Genomic DNA, 27,228 nt, shown 5'->3' with positions numbered 1-27,228 from the left:
CGATATTTGGAACCGATCTAAGTTACATTTGTAGCAAAAATGAAAATCTTGGTGTTGAAATTTTGAGTAATCACTCATGGAATCAATCAATCAATCAATTAAAGTTATCTCATGACACTTTCCAATAAGAGCAGGTCTGGACCATCCTCTTTAAGTAATATGTGCTCATTTGTGAATGCAGCTAAGAGTAATTTACTCATGTACTGTACTTAAAGCAGCTACAGGAACTTCATTTCGCGTTGATTCTGGCGCCCCCTGTGGCCACTCCCTTGTGTCTAAAAATCTGGTTTGTTTTGGGAAGAGAGTGAAAGCAAGAAGCAACATACTGTTTTTCTTTTTTCTTTTTAAATGCAGCTGTTTGCAGGATGCACGGCGATGAGGTAATGTTTCTATTTGCGGCCATGTTTCATAAGATTAACAACTGTAATATAAAGCAAAGTAAACTTGTTGTTTTAGTGCCGTGCCGCCAGACGACAGAGCAACATCTTTCTTGAGGCTGTAAGACCCTTTGATTCATCCTCAGCACTTAGCCGTGAAAATGTTTTAGTCAGAATCCTCTACGCTTTGTTCTCCACTACGTTTATTTATAACATTAGTTACTAGTTTGTTTTCAGATTCAGAGTATTCATTTAATTATCTACAATTCGACAAAAGCATCTTTCTAAATCACAGACCAGATAATTGGAAAATTGACATGGGCACTTGTCTCTGATGTAAAACTTAAAACTGCTCTCCTCTCAGCTGTCCTTTCAGGCATCCATGCAACCCTCCTCCTCCCCATCCTCCTCCAGCTCTTCATCCAGTGGCCAGGTTCTGTTCACCAGAATCAACTCCCCCCCGTTGTCAGACCTCCAGGATCCTTCTTCCTCCATCAGCACCAACAGTGTCTAGACTCCACATCTATTACGCCTCAGGACATCCAGTTAGTTTTCTGTCTGAGAGTTAGATGAGTACATCAAGACCACTCCTGTGTCTGTACCGTTAGCTTAGCTTAGCACAAACACTAGAAACAGTGCAACAGCTAACATGGATGAGTCAAAAGAGTCAGTCACAAAATCTGCCTTGATCTGTATGAAGTTGTAGTTCTGTGCCTCGTTAGCTTTTTGTGCTAAGTTAAGCTAACCACGTGCAGGCTGTAGTTTCATTTTCAGCGTACAGGCATGGGAGTGGTATCGATCTTCCCATTTAACTCTCAGCAAGAAAGTGACTGAGCGTATTTCCCAAAATGTCAACAGCATCAGTCGTGCTCAGAAAATCTGTCCCTGGTGATTAGAGGAATCAGATAACCATTTAAGAAAGAGACATAAACCTCTGCACAGGTAGAATTAGCTGGTCACAATATAGACGTGCAACAGAAACTCCTCGCTGTTGTCTGTCCGAAGCTACATTGATCGGTATCGGTCATTGATACGCAGACCCGTGCTTGTAAGATCAATCTGAGCTGTGATGTCCGTCCTCCATTAGGGTGTGAAACGGTCAATCATGCATGTCAGCTCTCTGTCTATAAGTCATTCTCCCCTCCATTATTGCTGTGCTGTGTGTACAACCGCAGACACTTTACTGTTTGTTTCTCACACACGCTGCGCCTCCTCCAGCACATTTATGAGAGCTTTACTCACTCCGCTCATCCCCGTCGATGAGTCCAAATTTACTGCCTCAATCTCCTAACTGGACAGCGAGTATAGATATAACTATATATGTCGCTGCTGAAGGCCCATACAGCACTCATCATATCGACTACACTCGCACGGTAACCCATTGTGTGTCCATTTGCATGGATAGCCGTAGATTTATCTGTACTGTAGGCCATAGTGCAGACTTGTGTATGGACGTGTATGGAGATTTACTCCTGTTTTAACCCCAGGGTTAGCCATCAGTATTGATTGAAACAGACTTAGCCTGATTTTAATCCCTGCTTGGCCCAAGACTATCGATCAGGGCGCTGAGCTTTCAAGTGGGTTTAACGACCTACCTGCCCCTCCTCCTTTTTTTTTTTACTTGGGAAGGAGAGGTTCGTTATTACACCCGAAAGCAGAAGTGACAGGAGGCGTTAAGCTTGAGCCCACACACTCCTCTTCCAACACATCCCCTCCAATGCCAAACCATTACAGTAGGGATGTGACAGCAAGCTGCCCGTAAAATATGGCCGCACTCGGGCTTCTCCTATCTGGAGTTTTGTGCCGGACATTATAAAGCAGCAGACGAGATGAATCTGTGCACCTCGACAGCAATGTCACGGTAAAAATACCTGCTGGTGAGTTATGACCACTCACCTAGAGGTAGGAGCGTCCCTTTATGTCTTTATGGGTTCTCTGAAGACAGTTATATGGGACAACATGGGGAGTCTTATAGGAGCCATGGTGCCTTGGGACCTGGAGAGTGTTGTGAATTTATAGTTGTACAGAACGGTCACCATTCTGATTGGTTCGGCACAGTGATGCTGGAAAACGAAGGACCTGAGCTTTAAAAGTATTAATGTGTGTGTGTGTGTGTGTGTGTGTGTGTGTGTGTGTGTGAGAGAGAGAGAGAGAGAGAGAGAGAGAGAGTGTGTGTGTGTTTCCTTGCCAGCCTTTTGCAGAAATACAAATTTGAGTGCATTTCTTCTTGTGGAAACATTTGTCACTGTGTGCACCCTGTGTGTGTTTGTGTGTGCGTGCGTGCGTGCTTGCGCGCGCGCGTGTGTGTGTGTGTGCGTGTGTGTGTGCGTGAGGGATGGTTACTGTGCTTGGCGTTTCTCCTCCATTTGTCCTCCCAGAGGCAGATCGGGCGAAGGGGAAATAAATTGGAGAAAGAGAATAAATCAATGCTAAACTGAGCACCACTGAGACCTCCTAACCCTGAAACTGTCACACACACACAGTCACGCACACACACACATGGTCACACATACACAATGTGAAACGTATCCGGGGAAAATGGTGTATAAGTCCATATATCCATACCAACCTTAACCCGCACACAAGCTGAGAGAAGAGAGAAAAATGGGGGTCTTGTTAGGTGGATAGTTTCGGTGCTGGTGAGCAGGCTGTTATGAATATGAACATGATGACATCGTCACGCACTTCAGCTGCCTGTTACTCCTGAATGACAACGACATACACACTGTCTGATCACAGCTGGACAGCTATAAGCACAACAGTTAGGACATTAGGACGCTTCTCAGCATCCGTCTTGAGTGACCTCTTCTGATTGGATATCACTTCCTGGTTCTACATACAAATAAACACACAATCGCGCAAAAACGCCGACTTCTACATAATGTTGCTTTAAAGTGCAACATTTGCCGAATTTACCAGAAGGCCCAGATAATTAATAATTTAAAACAAAAAACACAACACAAAAAATTGAAAGCTGAGTGTTTTTAAAGCTAGTCTTCGTAGGGGTGGGTGAAAAAAAAATCGATTCAAGGTTGTTGATTCTCTAGAGACGGACGCAGAATTAACGCAGGATTTACGAGAATTACGATTACGTATATTTCACCGTTTTGCGATGTGTGAGTTTCCTCTCGCTCAACGACTCTGCTTCACTTCCTACGCATCGAACGACACTTCAACAACTTCCGGCGCACTCAAACTATCTCTGGCGCTTCGGATGTTACGACCGGTTTCATCTCTTTAAACGACAGTTCAACTGCTTTCATCGTTCACATTTCGCCCGACAGTTCTGCTCTCACCCGCTACATTGAAATGCTTTCAGGAGTCGCACTTCAAAAGAGACCTCAAACCCCTTTCAGCGCTTCAACTTCAGCTGACACTTCAACTGCTTTGAGTGCTTCAACTTAAAGTGCAACTCCCATCGAGCGTTACAGGTGCAGACGACGGACAATTTTAGGATATTTTAACCCGTTCACGGTGTCGTATATTCTCGGCGAAAGCGAGCGCACTTACATTTTAACCCGTTCTTGCACGTCTGGACTGTCCCACACTCTGTCAACGGCATCAATCGCACTGCAGTGCTCATCGCATTGGTAGAAATCAATGCATCAGCGAGTGCGAGGAAACACCCCGACATCAAACTGCACCGTACCGATGCCGAGGCTACACAGCTCAGGCTACAGATGGGGCAGAGCAGCGGCGGTTGGGGGGCAGAGGGAGCGTATAGATTGGGATTATGGGGGCGCATTGGGGAAAGGCTCTTCAGTGTGTTTTCCATTCAACCTAAGTCCTCTAAGACCTCCTCATCTCTTCTGAGAGCAGCAAGCTGAGATCTGATCTAATGCCGAGTGCCACATGTGAGTGTGTTTTGCCGGAGAGACACAACACTTTGATGAGAGCCTGCTGGGGATGTGAGTGTGTGTGTGTGTGTGTGTGTTTGTGGTTGTGTGCTTACGTTTAGGGGTAATGAAGGAGTCCAGGGTTTATATATTTCTGTGTGTGCGCACTCTCCCTCATCCCTGAAGGGTTGTTTGGGGTATTCTGTGCAGGTTTTACTCAGGGGGGAGGTGAGTTCTTGGGGTCTTTCATTCAGATGTAATTAGCCCAGACAATGGCCTGGTTAAAGCTGGAATCCTTGGAGCCCCCTCTCTCTTTGATTGTGTGGGCCAGCTGTGGAGGAATGGCCATTATCTCCCTGTGTCCGGCAGCATAAAGAAGCCCCCCCCCTGCCCCCGGTTACCCCTGCGTTAGAGTTCCCACAGGGGGAGGGACATGGGCCGGTCACACTCTGGCCTGGAGAAAGTGAAAGCAACCAGAATGCAGGCGCGCCGGCAAACATTCGCTCACATAAATGGCTTCACCCTGCACTTGAACCACTCTTTTCTGAGACTAATGTGGGAGAGCTGGTGGCAGTATTTACACAAGAGGAGGAAAAAAGTGGCTTCTCACATCTGGATTTGAAGAGTTCTGGCCCTGAGTACAACTTCTGCACCAGAGGGAAAAATCACTCTTGCAATGGACACGTGAAGCCACTGATGTCTTCATTCTCAAAAAGGGGGGGGAATATAATGTGTGTGTGTTTGTTTTTGTTCCGTCTGTGTGCGCTTCAATCATAAATATCTCATGGAGAGCTCTGCCTGCGCATGGGGACACTTAGGCCCATTAGACTTGCGAAGAAATTGAATCTTTACAGCACTGGGGCCGTATAATTACTGTTAATTTAACGCTCAGATTCTCCATCATTAACTCCCACTCTCGAAACGCAGAACGAGGGACACGGAAACACAGACAGTACGTGTGCCGAGCGGCAGCATGTGTTGACAGCATCGCCGGCCCTTTGACTGAATTAACAGCGACCCCTTCGTCTTGTAAGAACAGGACTCGCATCGTTTATGCGTTATTAAGTCCTGTAATTGGGCAGCCAGTAGTTTGCATATTAGTCCATTAGGGTAATATGTTTTGCCTCTCTCAACACACGGCTTGCCGGAGCCCCTGGCGACACATTTGGTAATTCTCAGAATTACACCCTAATCATAAGCCAGTGTTCTTTCGATCCCTATGATTTAATGTGCGTCGGTTTATGTCTGCGCATCTTCAGCTTGATTAGATTTAAAATATTTATCAATTAGCCCATCGCTTCCTATGTGGGATTTTATGGTATGGTCTTTAATCAATTAACCATATAAAGGAGATTTTATAGTTCTGCGTGCATCGGTGACTTTAAATTATCCAAACGGTGTACACACGTTTTCCTCGGTGCCCCGTGATGTTGCACCACCTCTGTTTGAAGGTGAAACTTGCATATTTTTTGTCCTTCGAGGTTGCTTTAACCTCTTAATAGCTGTTATGTTTTACAGCCGGTGTCCCACTTTGAGCCAATAAAATCACATCTCCTAAATACCAGTAGTTGCCAAAGTAGGTCCAGGGACCCCCCAGGGGTCTAGCAGGGTTTCAGGGGGGCTCAGCAGAATGAGGATTAGTTTAATTTCAATATTGCATTCGTTTAAAGATAGGAGCAGCAGATAGTGCAGAATTGGCGCTTTGATGAATTTTCTCGAACAAACTCCGATGTTTTCTAAACCAACAGACCCAAGAGACGACACGGCTGATCAGATGAGTCGCTCTGTCTTCATGCTTCTGTGTTGTAACGATGGAAGAAACGTTCAGATCCAAAAGAATAATATTTAATCACATGTAGAAATCCTGCACTCAAAATCTTACTTAAAGGACAAGTTCACCCAAAAAATTAAAATTCAGTCATTATCTCCTCTCCCCAGTTGAAGTTTCGATGTCTGCAAAACATTTCTGGAGCTTCACAGCGAAGCAGCATCCTCCTGAACAACCTCAGCAGATGGGAACTTAAACAAACAACCAAAAAATAAACATGAGATGGTTCCATACAGCACGTCCAGTGAATCCTAAGTCTGTTGTTGACACCCTTTATTGAGCCATAATCTTCACTGTAGCTACTGAGCTAAAAGTGTTAGCGTGCACCCTGTTTGAAGTGGGTGCACGAATGCATCAAGGGTGCAAATAATGTCTTTTCAACTTGCTCCCACGCTAATGCTTTAGCTTAGTGGCTACAGTGAAGAGTTCAGCTTAAAGAAAGGGGGTGTCGATAATGTCTTTTCAAATCAAAATGGGATCTTTTGGCCTCTGGACACTTGATTCATGCAGGACGAGCTGTACGGAGACATTTTATGTTTTATTTTCAGCTGTATTCTTTTGTTTTTAAACAAGTCCCCATCTACTTCAGTTGTAAAGAAGGATGCTGCAATGTTATTTTGCTGTGAAGCTCAAGAAATGTTTAGTGGACCATGAAACTTCACTTTCATTGCATTGCATGATAATAATTACATTTTAATTTTTGGGTGAACTTATCCTTTAAAGTGGCAATCTCGAAGATTTCCAGAAGCGGTTACTGCAGGTGTATTTTTGGACCTCCAGTACGTCTTCAGTTGTCGGTTGCCAGCTTCGCCCATGCCTCCCAAACGGCACCACACCATTTTTTAAAAGTTTCATCGTCCACTTTGGCCATGACCGTTAACAGTTTACCGTTTGCTCCCAACGCTAGCAGAGACCAGGACAAACAAAACTGTTAAGTTGCGTGTGAACCACCTACTCTCTCTGGCCGACCAACCGCTGCTCACTGCTCGGTGAACGCGTCACTAACTGTGCGCCGCTTGTGGTATTTTTCCGGGAAAGTCGCAACCGACACCCAGTGTGCATCTTAGGTATTACAGCAAATACAAGGGCTCAATCATCAGTGTGTTACCTCATTCTGAGATAGATATTGACTTAACAGATATTTATTTACATGAAAATCTTCGAGATTATTAAGTACTAAGTATTATCTCATAAAAGTCTTATCATCAAAATGTAGTTTTTAGTATTGACAGTAAAATTAAGCAGAATGAACTGTGAGAGTGTAAAATTAAATCATCTAGCTGGATTATTTATAAAGCAGCAGTATGTTTATTTTCCTCATGGCCTTTTTGTTGTTGTTGTTGTTGTTGTTGTTGTTGTAAAGGGGGTTTTTTGGGAAACCAAAGCCTCGCGTGCCACTGTGGCTGCATCCATCTCAAAGTTTACCCAACAAGCAGGTGGAGGGGCGCGCGGCGGGCGCAGAGCGGGGCTGAAGGATCCATTCTTGCAGCCTCCTCTCTTTGGCCCCGAGCTGCCCTCTCCGCTCGCCCCCCATTATTTGTCCCGACGGCCGAGCGCGCGGCCCCCATGAGCCCTTTGGAACGGAACGAAAAGAAGGCGCGAGATGCAGCTGTGACGTGGGCGTTGTTCCATTCACCGCGCTCGCCATGGCAACGGGGCAGAGGCCCTGGAAGCACGCGGCCCCTTCTCTCTGGACAGCGTCCTGAGGGCAGAGAGGCAGCTGGAAGTTCCTCCTCGTGAGCACTGCTCGCTGCTTCACGGCGCAAAAGAGCCCAAAAAATGCTACTTTAAATTCACGAAAACTGGGTTTAAACGAAGGTTCGGGGAGTTCTGAGAATTTAGCACTAAAAGTTCGATTCTAAAGCGCGTTAATGTGTTCACTACAACACAGTCTGTGCATCTAGTGCGACTTTTACGCACCGTTTTGACGCACGAATCAAATAAATGTGACCCACTGACCCAGATCAATGTTCTTAAAGTCATTTCAACATAATATTTTTTTTCCCCTCTCCCTTGCTCAGTCTTTTCTGTGTTTACACTCCGCAGCCCGATCTCTCCCTCCACTTTGTACTCTAGCATGCTGCAGGACTGCTAGTATTGTTGGGCAGAGTGATTGGGGTTTCTGTACAATCTCCCGTGACCAATGAGCGGGGTGCTGTCAGGGGTAACCACATCTGTCAACCGTTCTTGGCCAATAAAGAGCGGAGCGAGGCGGACCACAGGTGCGCGCCTCTGCGTCCCCTTGGCACAGCGCCCGGGAGATGCTGGAGAGAGACGCCTAGCTGCCCCGTGGCGCAAAAGAGTTACTGTCAAAGGCAGCCTCCTTTTAACTCCAGCTATCACTCTGGCTCCGATAGTTATGGCGACCGCAACGTCCAACCACTACAGCGTCCTCACCACCCCCAGCAGCGCGCCGCCGCCGCACTCGGAGTCCGGGAGCATGCAGCAGGCGGCAGCGTACAGGGACGCGCACACCCTGCTCCAGAACGACTACAGCTCGTTACCGGGCGGTGGACATCCGCTCAGCCACGCGCACCAGTGGATAACGGCGCTGTCTCACGGTGACGGCGGGGCGCCCTGGCCATCCAGTCCCCTCGGAGAGCAGGACGTGAAGCCCGTGCTGCACGACAGTGACCGAGAGGAGCTGCAGAACTCCAGCAGTCTGCAGCAGCAGCAACAGCAGCAGCAACAGCGACACCCTCACCTAGCGCACCAGCAGGCGCATCACGACGCCAGAGCATGGCGAACCACCACAGCCAGCACGCACATCCCCGGTATGGCGACATCTGAGGGCCAGAGTCTGGTGTATTCCCAGTCCGGCTTCGGTCTGATGCCGGGGGGAGAGCAAGGGGGGATGCACCACCACCCCCTGCGGGACGAGGACCACCACAGCCACAGCCCGCACCTCAGTGAGCACGGAGGAGGCCCCGGGGCCCACCAGCAGTCTCTCTCACACCATCACCAGCACGGGGGCCACCAGGACCAGTCAGACGAGGACACACCGACCTCCGACGAGTTGGAGCAGTTCGCCAAGCAGTTCAAGCAGCGACGCATCAAGCTGGGCTTCACCCAGGCGGACGTGGGACTGGCTCTCGGGACGCTGTACGGGAACGTCTTTTCTCAGACCACCATTTGCAGGTTCGAGGCGCTTCAACTCAGCTTCAAAAACATGTGTAAACTCAAGCCCTTGTTGAACAAGTGGCTGGAGGAGGCGGACTCCACCTCGGGGAGCCCCACGAGCCTGGATAAAATCGCGGCACAGGGACGGAAAAGGAAAAAGAGGACCTCCATCGAGGTGGGCGTGAAAGGGGCTCTGGAGAGCCATTTTCTCAAATGTCCAAAACCAGGAGCAGCGGAGATCAACTCCCTAGCGGACAGCCTGCAGCTGGAGAAGGAGGTGGTGAGGGTTTGGTTTTGTAACAGGCGGCAGAAGGAGAAGAGGATGACACCCGCTGGGGGACAGCTACCAGGAGGAGAGGACATGTACGGGGACACCCCTCCTCACCACGGAGGACAAACTCCTGTGCAGTGACCCCCAGTGTGCGATTCAGAGCAGAACACGGACCCCTTAAAAAAGGAGGAATAATGCCCTCCTTATTTGTTTGATTCTGTGCGCCGGACCCGCTCGGAACCGCCTGGGACCCGAGCCAGTGGACCTCACGGACACACACGGTGGGGATATACAGCGGGCACGCAAGCACTAAAAATACGCATAGTAGAGAGCTGTGTGGAGAGAGCGTGCTGGGATCCGGCTAACCAAAAAAACAAAAAAAACAAAAAAAAGGAAAGAAAAAGAGAAAAAAAAAACAGCGACACTGAAAAATGCTTTTCTACACCTTCTGCCACCGACGAGCCGATGTGTCATTGTGTCATTAGAGGCAGGCAGACAGAGAGAGGTGGACACGCGGTGTCCGCAGGGGGGGAATATAAAACCGAGCTCTGAGGCTGGATGATGGTGATGAGTGAGTCGCAGTCAGTGTGGGTAAATAAACGCCATCTTTCCATCATAACAAAAGCAACAGGGGTTCTTCGCAGCTTGTGGCAAGAGAGGGCTGAAATGGCAGACACCTGCTGTACAATGAGCAAAATCAATACCAGCCAACTGCTTCTGTTATTATTATTATTATTATTATTATTATTATTATTATTAATGTCCTAAATCTAACGTGGTGGATTGATTTATTGTTAATTTAAATTTTCCTTCCTTGGTTTATAATTTAGTTTATAAGTACAGCTATTATAATAATAATAATAATAATAATAATAATAATAATAATGATAATAATGTGAGTAATTGGCTCACTTTCTCGCTTTTTCTTTCTGTGCAGACATTTTCCTCTGTGCGCCTGTTTACAGTGTGTTTTTCGCTGTTTGTTATTTCTGTAACTTCTTTTTCCAAAATGCTGTGATGAGTTTAAAGACCGAGACTGTCCGGCTGGAACAATTTAAAAAGCAATCCAGCTCAATTTTTTTGCCTTCCTTTCCTAAGAAGAAGAAGAAAAAAGGAGAGAGAAAAAAACAAAACAAACTACAGCAACAAAAAACTGAATCTATCCTGGTACCAGCTGTGGCCGCAGAGGCTCTACTACTTTACTGTACTGACTCATTCACTGACTGAGAAAGACTATTTGTGGGATGTATCTCGATTCGTTTGTTTGTTTGTTTGTTTGTTTGTATCTTTGTTTGTTTGTTCAGTTTTTTTCTCTGTCGGTCTGTGCCAAAGCACAAACACAGACACGTGTTTCTTGTGCCACTTAAATCCTGTGATTGATAACCTGACCTGATGGTGATGGTGATGGAGGGAGGTTATTGGAGGTATCCACCTCTGTCAGCTGGAGATTTTTCATCCTCTGGCAAAGAAATCTGGAAAGAAATTCAGAGAGAAAAAAAAAACTCAAATCCAGCTGAAGGATGCAGAAATATAATATTTAAATTACGCACGTGGTGTTAATTTAAAGGCGATTTGTATGAGGTGAACACTTCCTGAATGTATTAACGTGTAGGCCCACTTGTCAGAGTCATAATGAAGCGCCAGCCTACACGACTAATTTCACAGCAATCATTTAAAATAAAATATATTTTATATAATATTTGGTAATAATCCCAGCAGGGGATTTTTTCCCCCTCCCTCATCCGAGCGTGCGTTGCGTAATAACTCGCCTTTTTTAATTTAAATAAGGCCTAATGTTTCTGCTATAATTCTGACTACGTCACAACTTCTCCTTCAGCTGAATTTGAGTTTTTGTGAGGTGGATTTAAAAAAAAAAAATTATAAAATAAAAAAAAAATCAACACAAACCAAAACAAAATAGCATCGACCTGAAATCTGTGATCAACACGAAGAAAGGGAAAAGAAATCAACGATTGCACAATTTCTATCTGCTTTTTTGTCATTAAATCGTATTTGTTTTCTACAAACACCGCAGTCTGTGCACTTTTATTCAGCTTCAGGACCTGGCAACAAGCTCCTCTTCTTCTTCTCCTCCTCCTTCCTCTTCTTCGTCTTCTCGTACGCGTCTTTGCATCGTAATTATGGATTTTGTCAATCCGCCTCGGTGGCTTCAGATTGTCCTTCAGCTGGTTTCGCTGAAGTGTTTACTGCAGATGAAGATGTGAAAAATGAAACACACACCAACGTGTTAATTAATATTTCCATCAGGCTGCATGTGGAAACTAATTGACAATTATGATTTAAAATATCAGAACAGTAAAAGCATCTCTGCACCAGGCTAAAAAAAAAAAAAAGGCCTGTATCTGCAGGTGCAGCACAGGAGCTGATGCATTATAAACTACATGTATTAGTGTATTATGTGTAATGTGGCCTGCTGCCTCCATTATACACAGTACAAATAATTATAAACGAGTGCTATCATCTGCATGTCCCAGTAAATAATTTGAATAATACGTAGGGATGCTTAATATGTCTGCACACGCAGGAAACAACGAGATATTTTGCGGGAATATTATAAATTAAATTAAAAACAGGAGGGCTGAGGAGAAGCCTGCAGCCGCAGTGTGATTTAACATTCAGACTGAAGCTCGCTCTTGTTTTTAAAGACATTTTAGAGGATTTTGTTGCAGTAAGTTTGTTTTTAAAATATCTTATTTCACCTGTTAAAAATGTCTTTTTACATTTCTTTTTTTTTTTTTTTTTTTCATTTCTAGTATTTCCTGTCAGATGTTTTTTGGCTGCTCGGTGGAGAAATCAGAAACAGTCCGCTGCTGCCACCTAGTGGCTGTCAGGGGGTAAGAGGCAGAGCTCCATCAGCAGGGGATGTGGTTTTTAATGACATAATGCTCTTTTATGAATCATAACTAGCAGGACCTCAGTCACCATTCAGGACAGTGAGCCTGGGTTTATGTCCTTTTTATTTTTTTCTATGGTTTTATCAACAGCTGCACACTTTCTTCAGGATTATTCCAGTATTTTTTCACCACAATTCAATTTTGGCTGCGTGAGGAAGCGTTAAAAACTTGAAGCTTTAACAACTTATTTGACAAAAGCGCATAATTTATAGATTAAATTTTACATAAAGTTTCTGGCAGATAATGATGTAGTCTGGCACTGATTAAAGGGAAAATAGACAGTGGTTGAATTTTTATTCTTATTATTATTATTATTATTATTTTCATTGGGAGTCTTTTTCAGTGCCTTTTTCTGACGGGATAGCTCAGAGGGAAGGAAGGGTCACAGGTTGGATTCAAACACTGTGCTGCTGCAGCCTCTGTACATGGGGTGTACACTCTGAATAAAAATAATATGAGATGCAGAAAAATATGAATCTACAGCGAACTATTAAAGAGAGATTTTATTTTAGGGGTGGTTGAGGGGCCTCACATGACTTCAATATTTCTAAAAATTTAGCTATGTCCCTGCTCTGAGAATTTTTAAATTAAGACACATCAGATTGATTTTTACAGCCCAACATCTCAGATAACACTTTTGGCTCAGTGGTCTTTAAAATCTGTACAATATAATACAAACCAGAATGACACTGAGTAGAGTGTATACCTCCGCCAAGGCCCATTAGTCCCCTTTGATTTAACAAAGCCTAATATATTAAATAAAACATATCTATTTCTGCTACATGTGGGTTTTTATTTACATCAAATTGTGCTCACTCATAGATACCGTCTACCTAAATATGTCTGATTCTTTTTCATCAAGATCCATGCATTACTCCCTGAGAAAGTAACAAAAACCTTGAAAAACACCCCATCTTGAAATGTTCCTGGATCCGTCCCTTTAGCCGTATCTGCACCAAAAGGTAAAGGGGTCTATTCTGGGCCGAGACCCATCCTCCGTCCAAGTTTCATGGAAATCCATTCAGAAGTGTTTGTGAAATCCTGCTCACAAACCAACAACAAACAGAATAACTGGAAATGAGAGCAACCAATGTCAGAAAAAGTTCTTGAAAAATTTTCACCTCTGTGTTTTTCATTTGTTTCTACTCCCTTTCTTAACGACTAGAAAGAAATCGGTTAACGACGGGCTCCATACTTCCTCTCAAACTGGCCGTTTTCATCGCCTCATTTCCAGGCTTTTATTTTGAAATCTGAGCTAGTATGTGCACTTTTAAGGCTAAAAAAAAGAGAGAGAGAGAGAGAGAGAGAGAGATTTGAAAAAGAAAAAAAGGGCAGGAAAAAAAGCATGAATATTTTTGGGTTTGGGAGTGTGTGTGTGTATCCATGTGTGAGTGTGGTTGTGTGTGTTAAGCCAGGTCTAAACCCAGCTCTCTGAAGGACCCTGTTGCCTGGATTCTGTCCTATCAGCAGGCGACCATCTGCCCTCCTCCCGGCCCTCTCGCTCGTACAGGCATCCCCTGCATTATTCATATTTTTACACAAACACACACACACACACCACAAAGGCACATTCACTCCTCCCTTGCACTCGTCCCACCTCACACATCATGCACACAGCCACGTGTTAGACAGCCAGCCACACACACACACACACACACACACACACACAGCTGCTGCCTCCGACACTGTATGCCATCTCTGACTCACCGGAGATGTTTTTTATACGCTGGTGTCATTGTCAGCTCTGAATTGTCTCCTCTGTGTTGTGTGGACGGGATCTCCCAGGGATTCTGCACAATGGCCGCAGAAACGCAACCAGCCAAAGTCATCAAATATCATTCATCTGCTCACGACTGTTTGTCTCTTTTTTTCCCTCCTCTTCTCGCCTCAAACCCTACGCTCCGTCTCTCTGTCTCTCCCTGCCCTCCTTTTTTTTCTCCCCCCTCTGTTCCTCCTGAGCTCCGGCACAAGCACAAAGAAAAGGGCACAGAGCTAATTCTTCAGTATTGTTGGGTGGGCTTAGTATTGTCATATGGTAGCAAGCACAGAGGGATGAGGGATTACGAGACAGATATATCCACCTCTAAAAAACTGTTAATACAGGGGCAGCTCTCGCCCAAAGATCCACCTCTTATTCTGCACATTTCAACACTGAGCAACACACAATAAATGAAGCGAAACAAGAGGAAAATACCACAGCTATATTTAATGAAATATCAAGAGTAATCCATTCTCATACAGCTTTTTATCTCTAGGTATGATACATTCATAAGAATCTCTTTTTTTTTAATGTTACAGAGCATTTTCTTTTTAGATCATGTTCGCATCATTAATTCGATTAAGCTGTCTTTATTTACAGTTTGATGAGACTCCACGAGTGTTTCAGCACACACACACACACGACACCACGAGACAATGCAGTAGTAGTATGGCTTCTACGGTCTACCAGCAGAGATCTCGATGGGGAGGGCGCCGACACGCGCGCCGACCCCTGACCTTCGACTGCTGAGGAACACCGAGACAGATGACCACGGACGCTGATCTGGGAGGAGTTTTTTGCAGTTGTGAGACGCTGCTCGTCAGCTGGTCAGCAGGATGACTGACCTCACCGTGCAGGTCTGAGCTCTAGCAGTCAATATTTCATGTTTTTTGGTGCACTATGATGTTGTGGGGAAGACATTTTAATCAGAAGAGAAAGATCTTCACTGATCATCAACTAAATAAACAAACTCTTTTTGTTTTCATGACTGAATAAACAAACTGACCTTAAAAGGACAACACAGCTGTTTTACTTTGTTTATATGTGGCGGACCCTGCCACCTTTCTAGCTTCAAACAGTGTTCTGGGGACCTTATTTTCCTCTGAGAACAGCTTGTTTGTTCAGTTATGGAAAAAATAAATATTTCTAAGTTTGTATTATTACATGATTGATATTCTTAATATTAAAAATTATGAGTTTGAATTTCTCCTCCAAAACTGCGCAGTGTCCCTTTAATGGTTTCGTCTGGACATGAAGCTCCGCAGAGTCAAACCCATGACAGTAAAATTTGCAGCAGACGAGGGACTGAAATATTTTTAAAGGTGCAGTATGTAAGAATTTTCTACCACTAGAGTATCTGCCATTAGCTAGTTAGCTCAGTTAGCCATGCAGCTAGCAATCCAGACTGGGAGCTCCGAGCACCGGAGATGTGTTGGTGTTCACACCGCTAGCGCTAGAGCTATGGACCGGGATGTGCCAGGGCTAGCTGGTTAGCATGCTCGCTTCAGTCGATCTCCCTGCAACAGCTTACACAGGCGTCACCATGTTAGCTTGCTGTTCACGTTCTGTTGATAATTTTAGCACATTTCTAAATGTTTTCAACTTAAAAGCTCACGCATTGCACCTTTAAGACGAACGATATTAGTGATATTATGACATGAATTTTTAACATTTATCAAATGACATCTCAAAACATGGACATACATGCAAGTACGGCGAAGACTGGCAACGTGAGAATACGCAGCTTGTTCAGCGTCAGCGGAGGTCAGAGAATCCACAGTATTGCACCAAATACACAAATCAATACGTTTGATTGACACGAAAGAAAAACACATGTAAACATAAGAAGAGAAGTGCAAAGTACAGCCACCATCAAAACCAATAAATACACACAACATAAATAAATAATTAAATATGAAAATCAATATGACATATAAAAACATAAGTCATACGGTGGCACTGGTAGAAAGTAAACAGCTTGAGGAGTTTCCATAAGGCCGAATCTGACCGAAGATGAGAGAAGGCAAGAACATGCAGGCGAAGGGTTTTTAAGACACAGAAAGTTAATCTGTCAGCTCTTTGTTTTTCTGTTTCAGGTGATGTGAATCTGAAGCACTCAAACATAAAAGGCTGAGCCGTCTCCTTACTGGAGGCCGGGTCGAGGCTTCGTTTCATCGAGCAGAGAACCCAGAATGTCTTAAAGTGATGGAGCCACACAGGAAAATGGTAAACTCGTTAGATCATCGACATCATTGTCTTACTTAACGACACCAGAGTCAACAAGGCGCCTTTTGAGCTTTATAACCTTACACCTTAATTTATTTATGACCGTATTATTGTTACTTTTTATTTCAGTTACTGCTACATATTAATGCTACATATTTCATTTCATTATATATTTTACTTTTTGTGCAGAATCTTCGCCAGTCGAGCCAGACTGATCCTTGATTTTTAAGGCCGGCTGTCGATATTTGAGGGGTTTAAAAAATATATTTAAGGAATATTACGTCTATTTAAAACACATTAACATTGCTTACAAAGAAAACTTCAGTGCTGTCTGATGAACAAACTATGTAACCATGTAACTGTCATTACACCTGCCCAGGGACTGCAGGTGAAAATGAGCCAGGATGGATAAACTTTAACGTTTATGGAAATGTGATTATGTCCCTGCAACTGTAAAATGTATAAATAAGTAAATAAATACATAAATAAATACATAATCTCCAAAAATATTTTTGGCATTTTGTTCTGCGATCTCCAATATCTCTCTCTGATATTTATTACATATAACTTGAATACAAATCCTGCATATCTGTATTTAACATGAGTAATTAAAGTGGCAACATTTTGTGCCAATTTCAGTTCATTCAAATGGAATTGATGCAATTGGTGGATTCACTTAAAGAGTTGATCCACTGACTTTTTTAAGCGTCCTGTATCGACTTTGATAAACTAACTAGTTGACCAACATAAAGCCGTCCTGACCTGGGAGGGGATGGACAGCCAAAGAGTCCAAAATGGAGGATGCCTTCATGGCCATTAACTTATTTAACCCACTCTGTCGGAGTACTAACTGTTCCCTAACAAGATCTGTGCAGACTTCATGCCTCACATGGGTTCTACTTGAGTTGGACCATGAATGAAAAGCAGCCGCATGAATGTATCCACCAGACTATCACCTCTGACAACAATAACATAATAATATAACTGAACAATATTGAAATCATGAAAATGTGTGTGTGTGTGTGTGTTAATGAGGAAAGGTTCAGCCGTGAAACGTCAGCAGTGCGTCATCATTCGCGCACAGAGGGTGACTCATCCATGCGCAACAAGAGCCGCGTTTCCACTGCAGGAAGTTTCCCCAGGGACCGGGAACCTTTGGAGGAACTAAATGAGTTTCCTCTGCAGGGGACCAGGGCCTGAATTTATTTCGCATGGACATTACTGTACCCCCCAAAAAGTCCCTGTTCTGGAGGGTCGTATTTTCCAAAAGGTTCAGGGACTTTGGGGGGTGTGGCCTGCAGCACTGAACAATTCTGATTGGTTTTGCACTTGCAGCGTTTTTGTCAGCTTGCGTTTTGCTCACTTTGCGTCATTATATGTCAACGTGGAGTTACAGAGCAAAGTACAGATGGACTTATTCTGACGTTGTTGTATAGTTGCAGGCAAAAAAGAAAAAACTCTGCAGGTCTTTAGTTCCTGGGACTAAAAGTTCTTGATACTTTCAGTGGAAACGCAGCCATGGACAGAAGTATGCCCCTCGCTTGCATCTGTATTAGGAGCTTTAACACACAATATGTCGGTTTGTGCATTTGCTGAGTGACAAACACACATAAAACCGGCACCTAACCATCACACGCAGCCTGACTGTTATTGCTTTACGTAACATTTCTGAGCCATCCACAGTCGTTATCTATCACAGGTGGATTCTCCTTAAAAGAAAAAAAAAAAAAATCACCAGATTGTTGGCTACATCTTCGTGTGGTGGATTTGGTCAGAGGCGGCGACAAACAAACAAAAACACCCAACTTCATGAACAAGCCAGCGAATAAACACAAATAATGTGACGTTTAAAGGGAGGTTTCTATCGGCACGTACCAGCCATGCACTCTCATTCAGACGGTGTATCTATTTAATCTATTTCTACATGATTGTTTGATTCGCTCTCGATGTCTACGTGACCTAAAGCTACTGTCCTGACAGGGTATGTTATGCATACATATAATGCTCTAAACTTAGAGGCAAAGAAAATGGGGTTTTTTTGGCAAAAAAAGGGTAGTTTCAAAGTGCTTGTGGCAGATTATCTTCCAAGAAATGTCACTGCATTATTTAAATACGGGCAGCAGGCATTACTGTGTTATCCCAGTTGTGAAGACAGGAAGTCGTAGCGTCCTCGTACTGATCCTGGACCAGCAGAGGGGGTTGTTCGATGGGACGATTACGTGACCATTTGTGCCCAACACGAAAAAGGAAACACCTACAGTATTTACACCATATGACAGAGGGGGATGATTCTATATCTGCAGGCTATCTATACTATTTATACTCATATATATTTCTATATATATATATATATAATTAAATATTCTATCTATTGAATCTGAGAATCAATTCAGATCCTTTTTATATATTTACACTCAACTCTTTCACATGAATCCTGTACAGTTCCCTACCTGTCCATGTCGTATCAATACAAGGCGTTAAGGGTTGTCAAAAACACACACAAGGCCGGGTGGTGCGAGTTGCTACAGGGGAGACAGCGGGTTGGGGGGGTGGGTCACGAACACACATTGCCATGGTGACGACGGGGTGATGTTGTGACCACGTGGAGGAGTTTCTCAGCAGCGGCGTCATTTACTCCTGGTTTCTCTACTTCCTGTTTTTAAATCTGCCTCTTGCCCTCCACTGAAACTTCTCTGTGTCACTCCCCTCTTCCCTCGGCTGCAGTCAGTCCTCCGCTCCAGCTCTGCGGCGCTGACACAGAAACACTCCCCTGTCATGTTCTGTTCAAAGAGGTAGGGGGCATGTGTGCTCCTGCGCTGTGCTGTGTAATGTGGTGTGTACTTTTTTTGTCAACACTTGAGCTGGTCCATTTCAGAGCACTCCGTGTCCATGTCAGAGTCATAAAGCGAGTGGCCCGTGGGGTCGCTGACGGGGGACGGCGGGTCCTGCGGCGTGCGAGTGCGTGAGTTGTGTGTGTCGTCCTGGAAGGAGTCCGTGCGGGAGTACAGGCCCAGGTCGGGGAGCTTGCAGGCCGAGTCGCTGCCCTCCGTGGTGTCGCTGTAGCACAAGTCCTCCAGGTCCACGAACCACTCGGGCCAGAAGCGCCGGCGGATGCGCTCGCAGTACATGGCCAGGTTGATGAGCTCACCTGGAGGGGACAGACGTGTGAGTGGGGGGGGGGCTCTGAAAGTGTCAGGCAATCCTACTGATGAATAAAACACCACTAATATTAGAGATAAGATGATTTGTTACCTAATGTGATTGTCATTCTGCAGATACAAAGTTGACTCTACTACTACAGTGATATATTGTGTATTTCTACCTTTGATGAGCTGCTCTGGCCGTGTTCCTGGTAGCGTCCACATAGCAGGAGCCAGGTGGCTGAACACCGCAGCGTCTACTGTCGAAAGCTTAGAGCCCATCAGATACTTCTTATCACCTGAGACGGCACACAGAAACAGAGACGTGTCAAATTGTAGCGGTGCTGGCAGTAAAATGTTTACAGAGCAGCCCCAACCTCCATAAAAACATAACAAATTATGTACATCTACAGGGAATGCCAAATGTCAACTACTTGGATAATAAACAAATGCCTCTTCAGGGGATAATCAAACTGAAATGTGCTTTTACAAGCTCTCAATGAAATAAAACGTTAAAAACTGAAGGTGTATAAGGGCTTGAGTTTCAGTAAAGATGAACAGAAGAAAACCTGCAGGCGTCCGGGTATTTTCAAGGCAAGCAACACCTGCACAAATAAGGATGGCCCTGATGCAGGTAGCCTAGCTGACTGGTGACTCAACTTGGCTGAAGGATAAAGACAATTTCCCTCAACTCGAATGAAATGGGGCAGCAAAGAAATCTCAACAGGGGACTAAACAGACCAGAGTTTTGGGCTGGCATTCCCCACCTCTCTTAAACCTTCGCAAAAGGGCGTCGTCACACCCTGAATGACTGGGAAGGGAACGCCCCAAGCTGCTTCCACTCATTAATTAGGAGTCAGTCTGCCCACCCTGCACACAGGTGATCTGAGTCCACTGCAATCAGTCCAGAAGGATTTTAAATTTCAGCCCAAAACAAAAAAAGTCTTTCACAGTGGGACTGCTACAAAATAACAACTCAAAGACACAAATCTTTCCTCTTAAAGGGATTCAAACTTTTGCGAAATTATCATCATCTCATCTCTGTAGAGCGAATACAGCACCAGTTAGCTTAGCTTAGCAGGCACTATTTGTCGCAGCCTGACAACACTTCCCAGCATGCTCTCAGACCTGCTTCTCTTGCATCTCCGACCATAAACTGCAGGAGGTTGTGTACTGCTTCTAGGCTGCAATGTTATGTTTTCACCACAGGAGGTCAGTATTGTGCCATCCTTCCATTTTTGGAGGCACTGCTGTGCCTTACCAAGAACAAACATGATGTCGCTGCTTATAGTTCTCAAGGCGCACATTTAACAGACACTGCAGTGGTTTCACTTTCCTTGTAAACCTGTTGATCTGCCCTCAGGGTAAACTAAGTGAACACACATTGAGACAAAGTTTCCCAAACACAAGAAGACTGTCCATAAATCTCTTTGGCTACACTCATTGATGTACTGAAGGCTTTTATGTGAGCTGTTTGGGTTTACTCACATCCTTCTAACTCCCCCTGTTGATCAGAACAACTCCTACGACTTCCAAATGATAATAATTAACAAACTGAACAATCATTTTCCAGGTGTGTCACCTAGTAGTGTGGCCAACGTGCGCATGTCCTTCTCCATCAGGGCGTACACTTCCTCCCTAGAAAAGCGTCCGATCCCGTGCCCGTACATCTCCCTCTTTACGATCCCGCCGGTCAGGTGACTCAGGATCCACTTGAGCAGGTCGCTCAGCGGTCCGCTCACTGACAGCATCTTCTGGGTCTCCTCCAGGTTGTCCACCCACTGACAGTACGCTATGGTCCTGCAACACAAACACACACGACTCAGGATTAAAAACCTGGAGAACTAATGCTGCGATTGCACCGAACTATAGCGGGTCCCTCACCAGTAGAAGTGCTCCTCCACCATTTTGGTTATGGCGCGAGACACGGCCTTCTCCTGCGGCGTCAGGCTCTTGTTGAGGCTCGCGCCCAGCCTCTCCTCCAGGAAGTCGATGATGAATTCGGTGCCACACACCTGCTCCTGGTTGTATTCGATCCATGGCATCTTTCCCTGCGGTGAAAGCTTCCCATCGAAGTAGTTCTGCGAGAGGAGAAGGGTTCAGGAAATGTGGGAGAAGGAGAAGACGTTAAGAATACAGAACAGAGAAAGTGGTTGGTGACTGGTGTTAAGAGTATTAAATTGGAATTGGATCAAGACAAAACATCTGAATTAAAGTTTAATTATCTCTAGCAGGAAACTCAGTCAGTGTAGCAGCAGAGACTCAGAATTGGACAATAATTAATCAGAGCAAAAGTAATTATATCAAAAGAAATAGGGATTAAAACATCCTCACACTCAATAGTGAAAAAAGAAAAAACAGATGAAGGGTTTTTTTATTTCTATTGCAGACGTATAACCACAGCTCTACCTGGTAGGGCAGGTCAACCATACGGAGGTAGGTCTCCAACTTAAGGCAGAACGGGGACAGGGACGGGGCGCCAGTTTTGGGCCTGGAGAACTGGTGGAGTATGATGGCGTCTTTAGAGTCCAGCTCTTCCTCCTTTCTGTGTGGAGGAGAGAATGACAGAGCTGAAGATCACGCAGAGGAAGAAGGCTTGAAAATACAAAGTCCTTTTCATAGTCACATTAAGGAGACAAAAAAACAGGTCCTCACAACATTGCAGATTGAATTTTAGGGTTAGGTTTCAAGCATCTAGCGGTAATGGCTCCGGCTGCAAGTAACTATTTGTTTCATTATTGAATAATATTCCAATTACTGATAACAAAACATGTCAGAAAATAGTGGAAAAAGCCCATCAGGGTCTATTTTAAGAGTTTATTTGTTGTCTGACCAAAAAACAAATGGCAAAGATATTCAGATTGTTATGACAGAGAAACAGACAAACACCAAATATTCACATGAGGAACCAGAAAACAAAGTGTTGCAAGTGATTTTTTGGCATTTATGCTTAAATAATGACTTTGACGATTAATCACTAATCAGAATAGTTTCAATTTCATTTTCTGTTCATCGACTAGTCAATTTAGTGATGTAAATGTAACGAAAAAGAAATGCAACAAGAAAATAGAAATGAATAAGTTTGGCAAAATAAATAAGGGGAAAATCCAAAGGGGAAATAATACTGACATAAATACGTAAATAAATAAATACATTAATAAATATGAATTTATGTCACTTTTACACCATACTAATTTATTTATTGAGTCAAGTCAAGAGATTTTGGCAGGTCCAGTCCTCACAGATGAACTGCATAACAATTGGTTTAGATAATTTGGTTAATTGTTAAACCACTAAAGTAAATTCAAAGACCTGGATGACTGAGAACCTTCATCAGCACGACAGTAAAGTAAATCAAGTTAAGCAGCTCCACCATTATTGATTTATTTTATGGCTCTGTCTTTAAGAGGAGCTCTTTGTCAAAATCTAATTTTCCCTTACACTGTGCTCACATGTTACTTTATAAATAAAGTTGGGTTTGAAGAAATTATTCAAAATGAACACAAATGTAGTTTTACAGCAGCTGCACTGGTTTTACTGGACTTAAAGGAATAGTCTGACATTTTGGGATGTACACTCATCCACATTAAAAAGACTAATACCACTCTCATATGTGTGTTAGCTGAATATAAGGCTTAAACCAGTGGTTAGCTTAGCATTTGCACTAGAAGCAGGGGGAACAGCGAGCCTGGCTTTCTACAGGTAACAAAATCCATCTACCAGCACCCATACAGCTCTATTATATTATTATCATTATTATTATTATTATTATTATTATCATATTTTAAACTTTTCTTAATCAAATTTTATGTGCAATATTTTATATTTATTGATTGTTTTTATCTTTTAATAGTGTAACTATTCATTTTATTGCAACTGGTGTGCATTAGTCTCTAAACCTGGTTTTATACCATGTTTTATACAGCACTTTGAATTGCATTTTGATTTGTTTGAAAGGTGCTATATAAATGAAGTTTTATTGATTAATTAATTGTATTCTATTCACCTACTCCACACAAAACAAGAAGTTTTAAAATGACTAGGCCTAATTCTGGTTATTTTAGAGTAATGGATTAGACTATTTCTTGGCTGGGAGCACTGACTTCCTGTTCCTGGCAACCTCACAGTGACGACAAGATTTACAGTCAGCCTTGGATCGAGCCAGGCTAGCTGTCCCCCCCTGTTTCCAGTATTTATGCTAAGCTAACTCAAGTGTGTTCAAATATGTGTTGTGTGTGTGTGTTTTGGGAGGACCGAGCTATCATCTGATTGATCGAATAAATCAAACGATCTGCAACCAAGGTCCTTTCACTGGCCCTGAGTGATAGTCTGCCCCGAGGCCGTTTTACAGAGCCAAGGGAAAACTGCAATGTCAAAATAATGAAGCGTTACCCTTGTGAGAGATTATGGTGCATTCGCTTGAATACTGTCGGAGGCTACGACGGGGACAAGGTCAGACAGGCGTGCAGATAAAGACAACACATTCACGTGCTGGTGGGCAGGATGCAGAATTAAAGGGAGCTGTTGGCATCTATGTGCTGGAACGCAGAAAAAACAAGCCTCAGAGTAGAGGGGCTGTCTTTGTGCTGGAAAACAAAAAATGAGGCTCAGAGTAGAGGTGCTGTCTACGTCTATGTGCTGGAAAACAAAAAACGAGCCTCAGAGTAGATGTTTATGTGCTGGAATGCAGAAAAAACACGCCTCAGAGTAGAGGAGCTGTCTACATCTATGTGCTGGAAGACAAAAAACGAGCCTCAGAGTAGAGGGGCTGTCTATGTCTATGTGCTGGAAGACAAAAACAACCTCAGAGTAGAGGAGCTGTCTACGTCTATGTGCTGGAAGACAAAAAAAACGAGCCTCAGAGTAAAGAAGCTGTCAGCACCTATGTGCTGGAAGACAAAAAAAACGAGCCTCAGAGTTAATGTTTATGTGCTGGAACACAAAAAACGAGCCTCAGAGTAAAGAAGCTGTCAGCATCTATGTGCTGGAACACAAAAATGAGCCTCAGAGTAGAGGAGCTGTCCACATCTTTGTGGTGCTGAAATGCTCACTTTTGGTGCAATAGTTAATTTCTATTTAAAAAACACACACAAGGGTACACTACAATGAAGCCTAGAATACAGAGAGAGTCCGGAAGCTACAATATTTAACGTCCAACCGGACAAAAACAACCGTGAGAGCAAAAAAAAAAAACATGTCCAGCCAACAAACAGCCTGTATTTCCATGTAATATCAACCTTTTAACATTGTAATGCTCAAAAAATGTACAAATCCTACATTCTGACTTTTATTTTGACATCCTAGCTGTGCTGTACTAGGCCTCTGATTGGTCAACAACAGCGGGCCGGGGACTGCAGGTAACCCCGACACTCTTTAAGGTCAAAAGACTCCATTACACCTCACTCCTGCCAATTGATAATCAATAATAACGTATACAAATATATAAGATAATATAAATATTTTACAACCAGCCACGTCGAGCGGTTGTAAACCTGAAAAAACATGGCAGTGTTTTTCCACAACTGCAGTGCTTTATCGACTGAAACCAAACGCCGGATCGTATCCGTGTGGAGCTAAACACATCATGTCTCCTTGTCCTTGAAGACACATGAATGAAAGTGACCCCCTGTCACAGTCAGTAACGTCAACACGACAAGACAGCTGTTAGAAGACCTCTCTGAGAAACAAACGTCAGGAATTAAAACATCTTTTTTGGGATCGTTTTTTGTTTTTTTTTGGATGACCGAGACCGAAATAGAAGCCGCGACCGTTGCCGGAAGTCGCTAATCTACAATAACGAGCCAATAAAGGTGTGAATGTCCCGATGTGTTTATGAGGAGGGGGTTGGGGCGGTTGGGGGGTCCGTTACATCACAATCCACCCACTCACGATTCCTTATTCTCCGCTGACTCCGCTCTCACCCCGCCCAACCTGACGAGATTAAGTAATATCAAACGCCCCCAGTGAAAATACAGCAGACTGGGAGACTAAATGGTCAGAATGAGGCCATCAGATGGACCACCGGGCCCCTGATGAGCCCGACACCGTCCCCCCCTCTGTGTGTTGTTGGTACCTGATGGCCAGCAGCTCGTGCAGCAGATAAGCCGCGGCGGCGAGCAGAGCCCCTCCGGTCAGATACAGCGTCTTCCGCCACCACGAGTCCGAGCCCAGAGCTGACATGATCCCGCCGTAGTCCTGCAGTGGGTAGGCGATGATGTACCCATAAAACGAGAGCTGCTCATCGGAGCCCAGCAGGCCGGAGGAGAAGCTCTGGTTCTGGCCAAGATCAACCACACACGACCGCGTCCAGGCAAACCCGACGCGCCAGTACATGCTCTCTGTCTCCGGCCACTTTCCGCCTCACTTTGGCAGCTCGGGGCTTCATCAGCGGGGGCTTCATCGGTGCAGAGGGCCGCAGGTGCGGGGCGACTGGCCGGGGAGCGGCCGACTGGACACAAGCGTCCCGCCCGGAGCTTGTCCCCGCAGCGGGGTCGACATCCTCCGCAGCCCGCTCGGAGCTCGCTGGTCGCAGCCTCCCTCCCGTCACGAGCAGAGCAGGCTCATAAACAACGGCGCTTCCGGTGCGGTCTTTCAAAATAAAAGCTAATACATTAAACTAAACTAATGCATTAATGCTTGAGGTAACACAACAAGGACATCTACATCAACATGAAAATATGATTGTTTATTACATGTCTTTAACACGGTTTATATAAAAAATGGCTAAATGACTAAGTGGGTCAACTGACCCTTCTGCACCATCAGAAGCCACAACAGTCCAAGGGTCACTGGTAACTGGACCATGATACTCATTCATTCATTCAGTCATTCATTCATTCATTCATCCATTCATTCATTCAACCTTTATTTAAATCTCGAAAAAATCACTGAGGACAAGCCCCCATTTTCAGTGATGTCAAAAGCACAAATTAAAAACAGAATAGGTGCAAAAATTTGATAACAAACAGGAACAACAAACATAATCACAGAGTGAATAAACAGAATGGGTACATAAAAATTATAACAGATAAGAAGAAATAGGACAAATCACAAATAAAACAGAAAAAGTGCTGAAAATGATTACAAACTGCAAGCAAACAAACATGACAAAACACAAATGAAAAAGATACTAACTCAAGTTTGATTTACTATGAATTTAACATGTATTAATGATGGTAATTATAAAATGTTACCAAAGATTTTGTGAGTTAAATGGAAATAATAAAGAATACGGAAAATAGCTTTTTTGAGGCGTAATCAAAGAAGTAGAATAATATCACAAGCAAATTGAAAAGCAAAAAAACAACAACAAACACATTTTGACTTGTCATCGTACAAAAAGCACAGGTCTTACTAATAAGGCTAATATTGTATTATTCACACGTGGGCTTCTGTAACAGCTCAACGTGTCCAGTTCAACTCCTTATTTAATCTGCTGATTCTGACACTTTTGCTTTTCTTCTCAGGCTTTTATTTTGAAGGAGAAATGCTGCAGCTTGCTGTACTTTCTCTCCTCTGGCTTCACGCTGCTTTAGTGACGTCACAGGGACTGACATCTCCCTAAAGCGACTATAGGTAAATACTGCTCATCTTCTGAAGGTGCTCAGTGAATTACCTCGTGTTTTATTGACACAAACTGGAGAAAAATGTCAAATCACTTCAGTATAAAGAGTCTTTAACTTTAACTCCAAGCCCCTTATTAATAAAAATCTATTTTTCAAAGTCAAACCTGGTATGTAATGTTACATATATTCTT

The 27,228-nt window shown here is 43.9% G+C and overlaps 3 protein-coding genes across 3 annotated transcripts in view; 2 read left to right on the top strand and 1 right to left on the bottom strand.

Moving 5' to 3' along the window:
- Positions 1–891, top strand: part of LOC311271346 (G-protein coupled receptor family C group 6 member A-like) — a gene marked incomplete at both ends in the record, with an annotated part of 28,516 nt that extends 27,625 nt beyond the window's left edge. Inside the window, one exon of the mRNA XM_084376961.1 lies at positions 754–891. Within this exon, the coding sequence (XP_084233087.1) occupies positions 754–891 (138 nt within the window). The remainder of the gene's footprint in view (positions 1–753) is intronic.
- Positions 892–8,323: 7,432 nt separating this feature from the next.
- Positions 8,324–11,453, top strand: pou3f2a (POU class 3 homeobox 2a). The gene has a single exon (XM_084377315.1). It carries the CDS (start codon positions 8,401–8,403, stop codon positions 9,571–9,573), a length of 1,173 nt encoding a protein of 390 aa, XP_084233441.1. The 5' UTR covers positions 8,324–8,400; the 3' UTR covers positions 9,574–11,453.
- A 3,080-nt stretch (positions 11,454–14,533) lies between these two features.
- faxca (failed axon connections homolog, metaxin like GST domain containing a) lies at positions 14,534–26,039 on the bottom strand. Its single transcript, XM_084378169.1, has 6 exons — positions 25,546–26,039; positions 21,882–22,017; positions 21,357–21,553; positions 21,055–21,272; positions 19,655–19,771; positions 14,534–19,480 (listed from the first exon to the last, which is right to left on the bottom strand). The coding sequence occupies exons 1-6, from the start codon at positions 25,803–25,805 to the stop codon at positions 19,182–19,184; spliced, it is 1,227 nt and encodes a 408-aa protein (XP_084234295.1). The 5' UTR covers positions 25,806–26,039; the 3' UTR covers positions 14,534–19,181.
- Positions 26,040–27,228: the final 1,189 nt, after the last annotated feature.

The sequence above is a fragment of the Pagrus pagrus genome (genome assembly GCF_965226575.1).
Source record: "Pagrus pagrus genome assembly, chromosome: 16".
Lineage (NCBI taxonomy): Eukaryota > Metazoa > Chordata > Actinopteri > Spariformes > Sparidae > Pagrus > Pagrus pagrus.
Note: the sequence above shows the minus strand (reverse complement) of the source record. Positions and strands in the feature narration are given on the sequence as shown.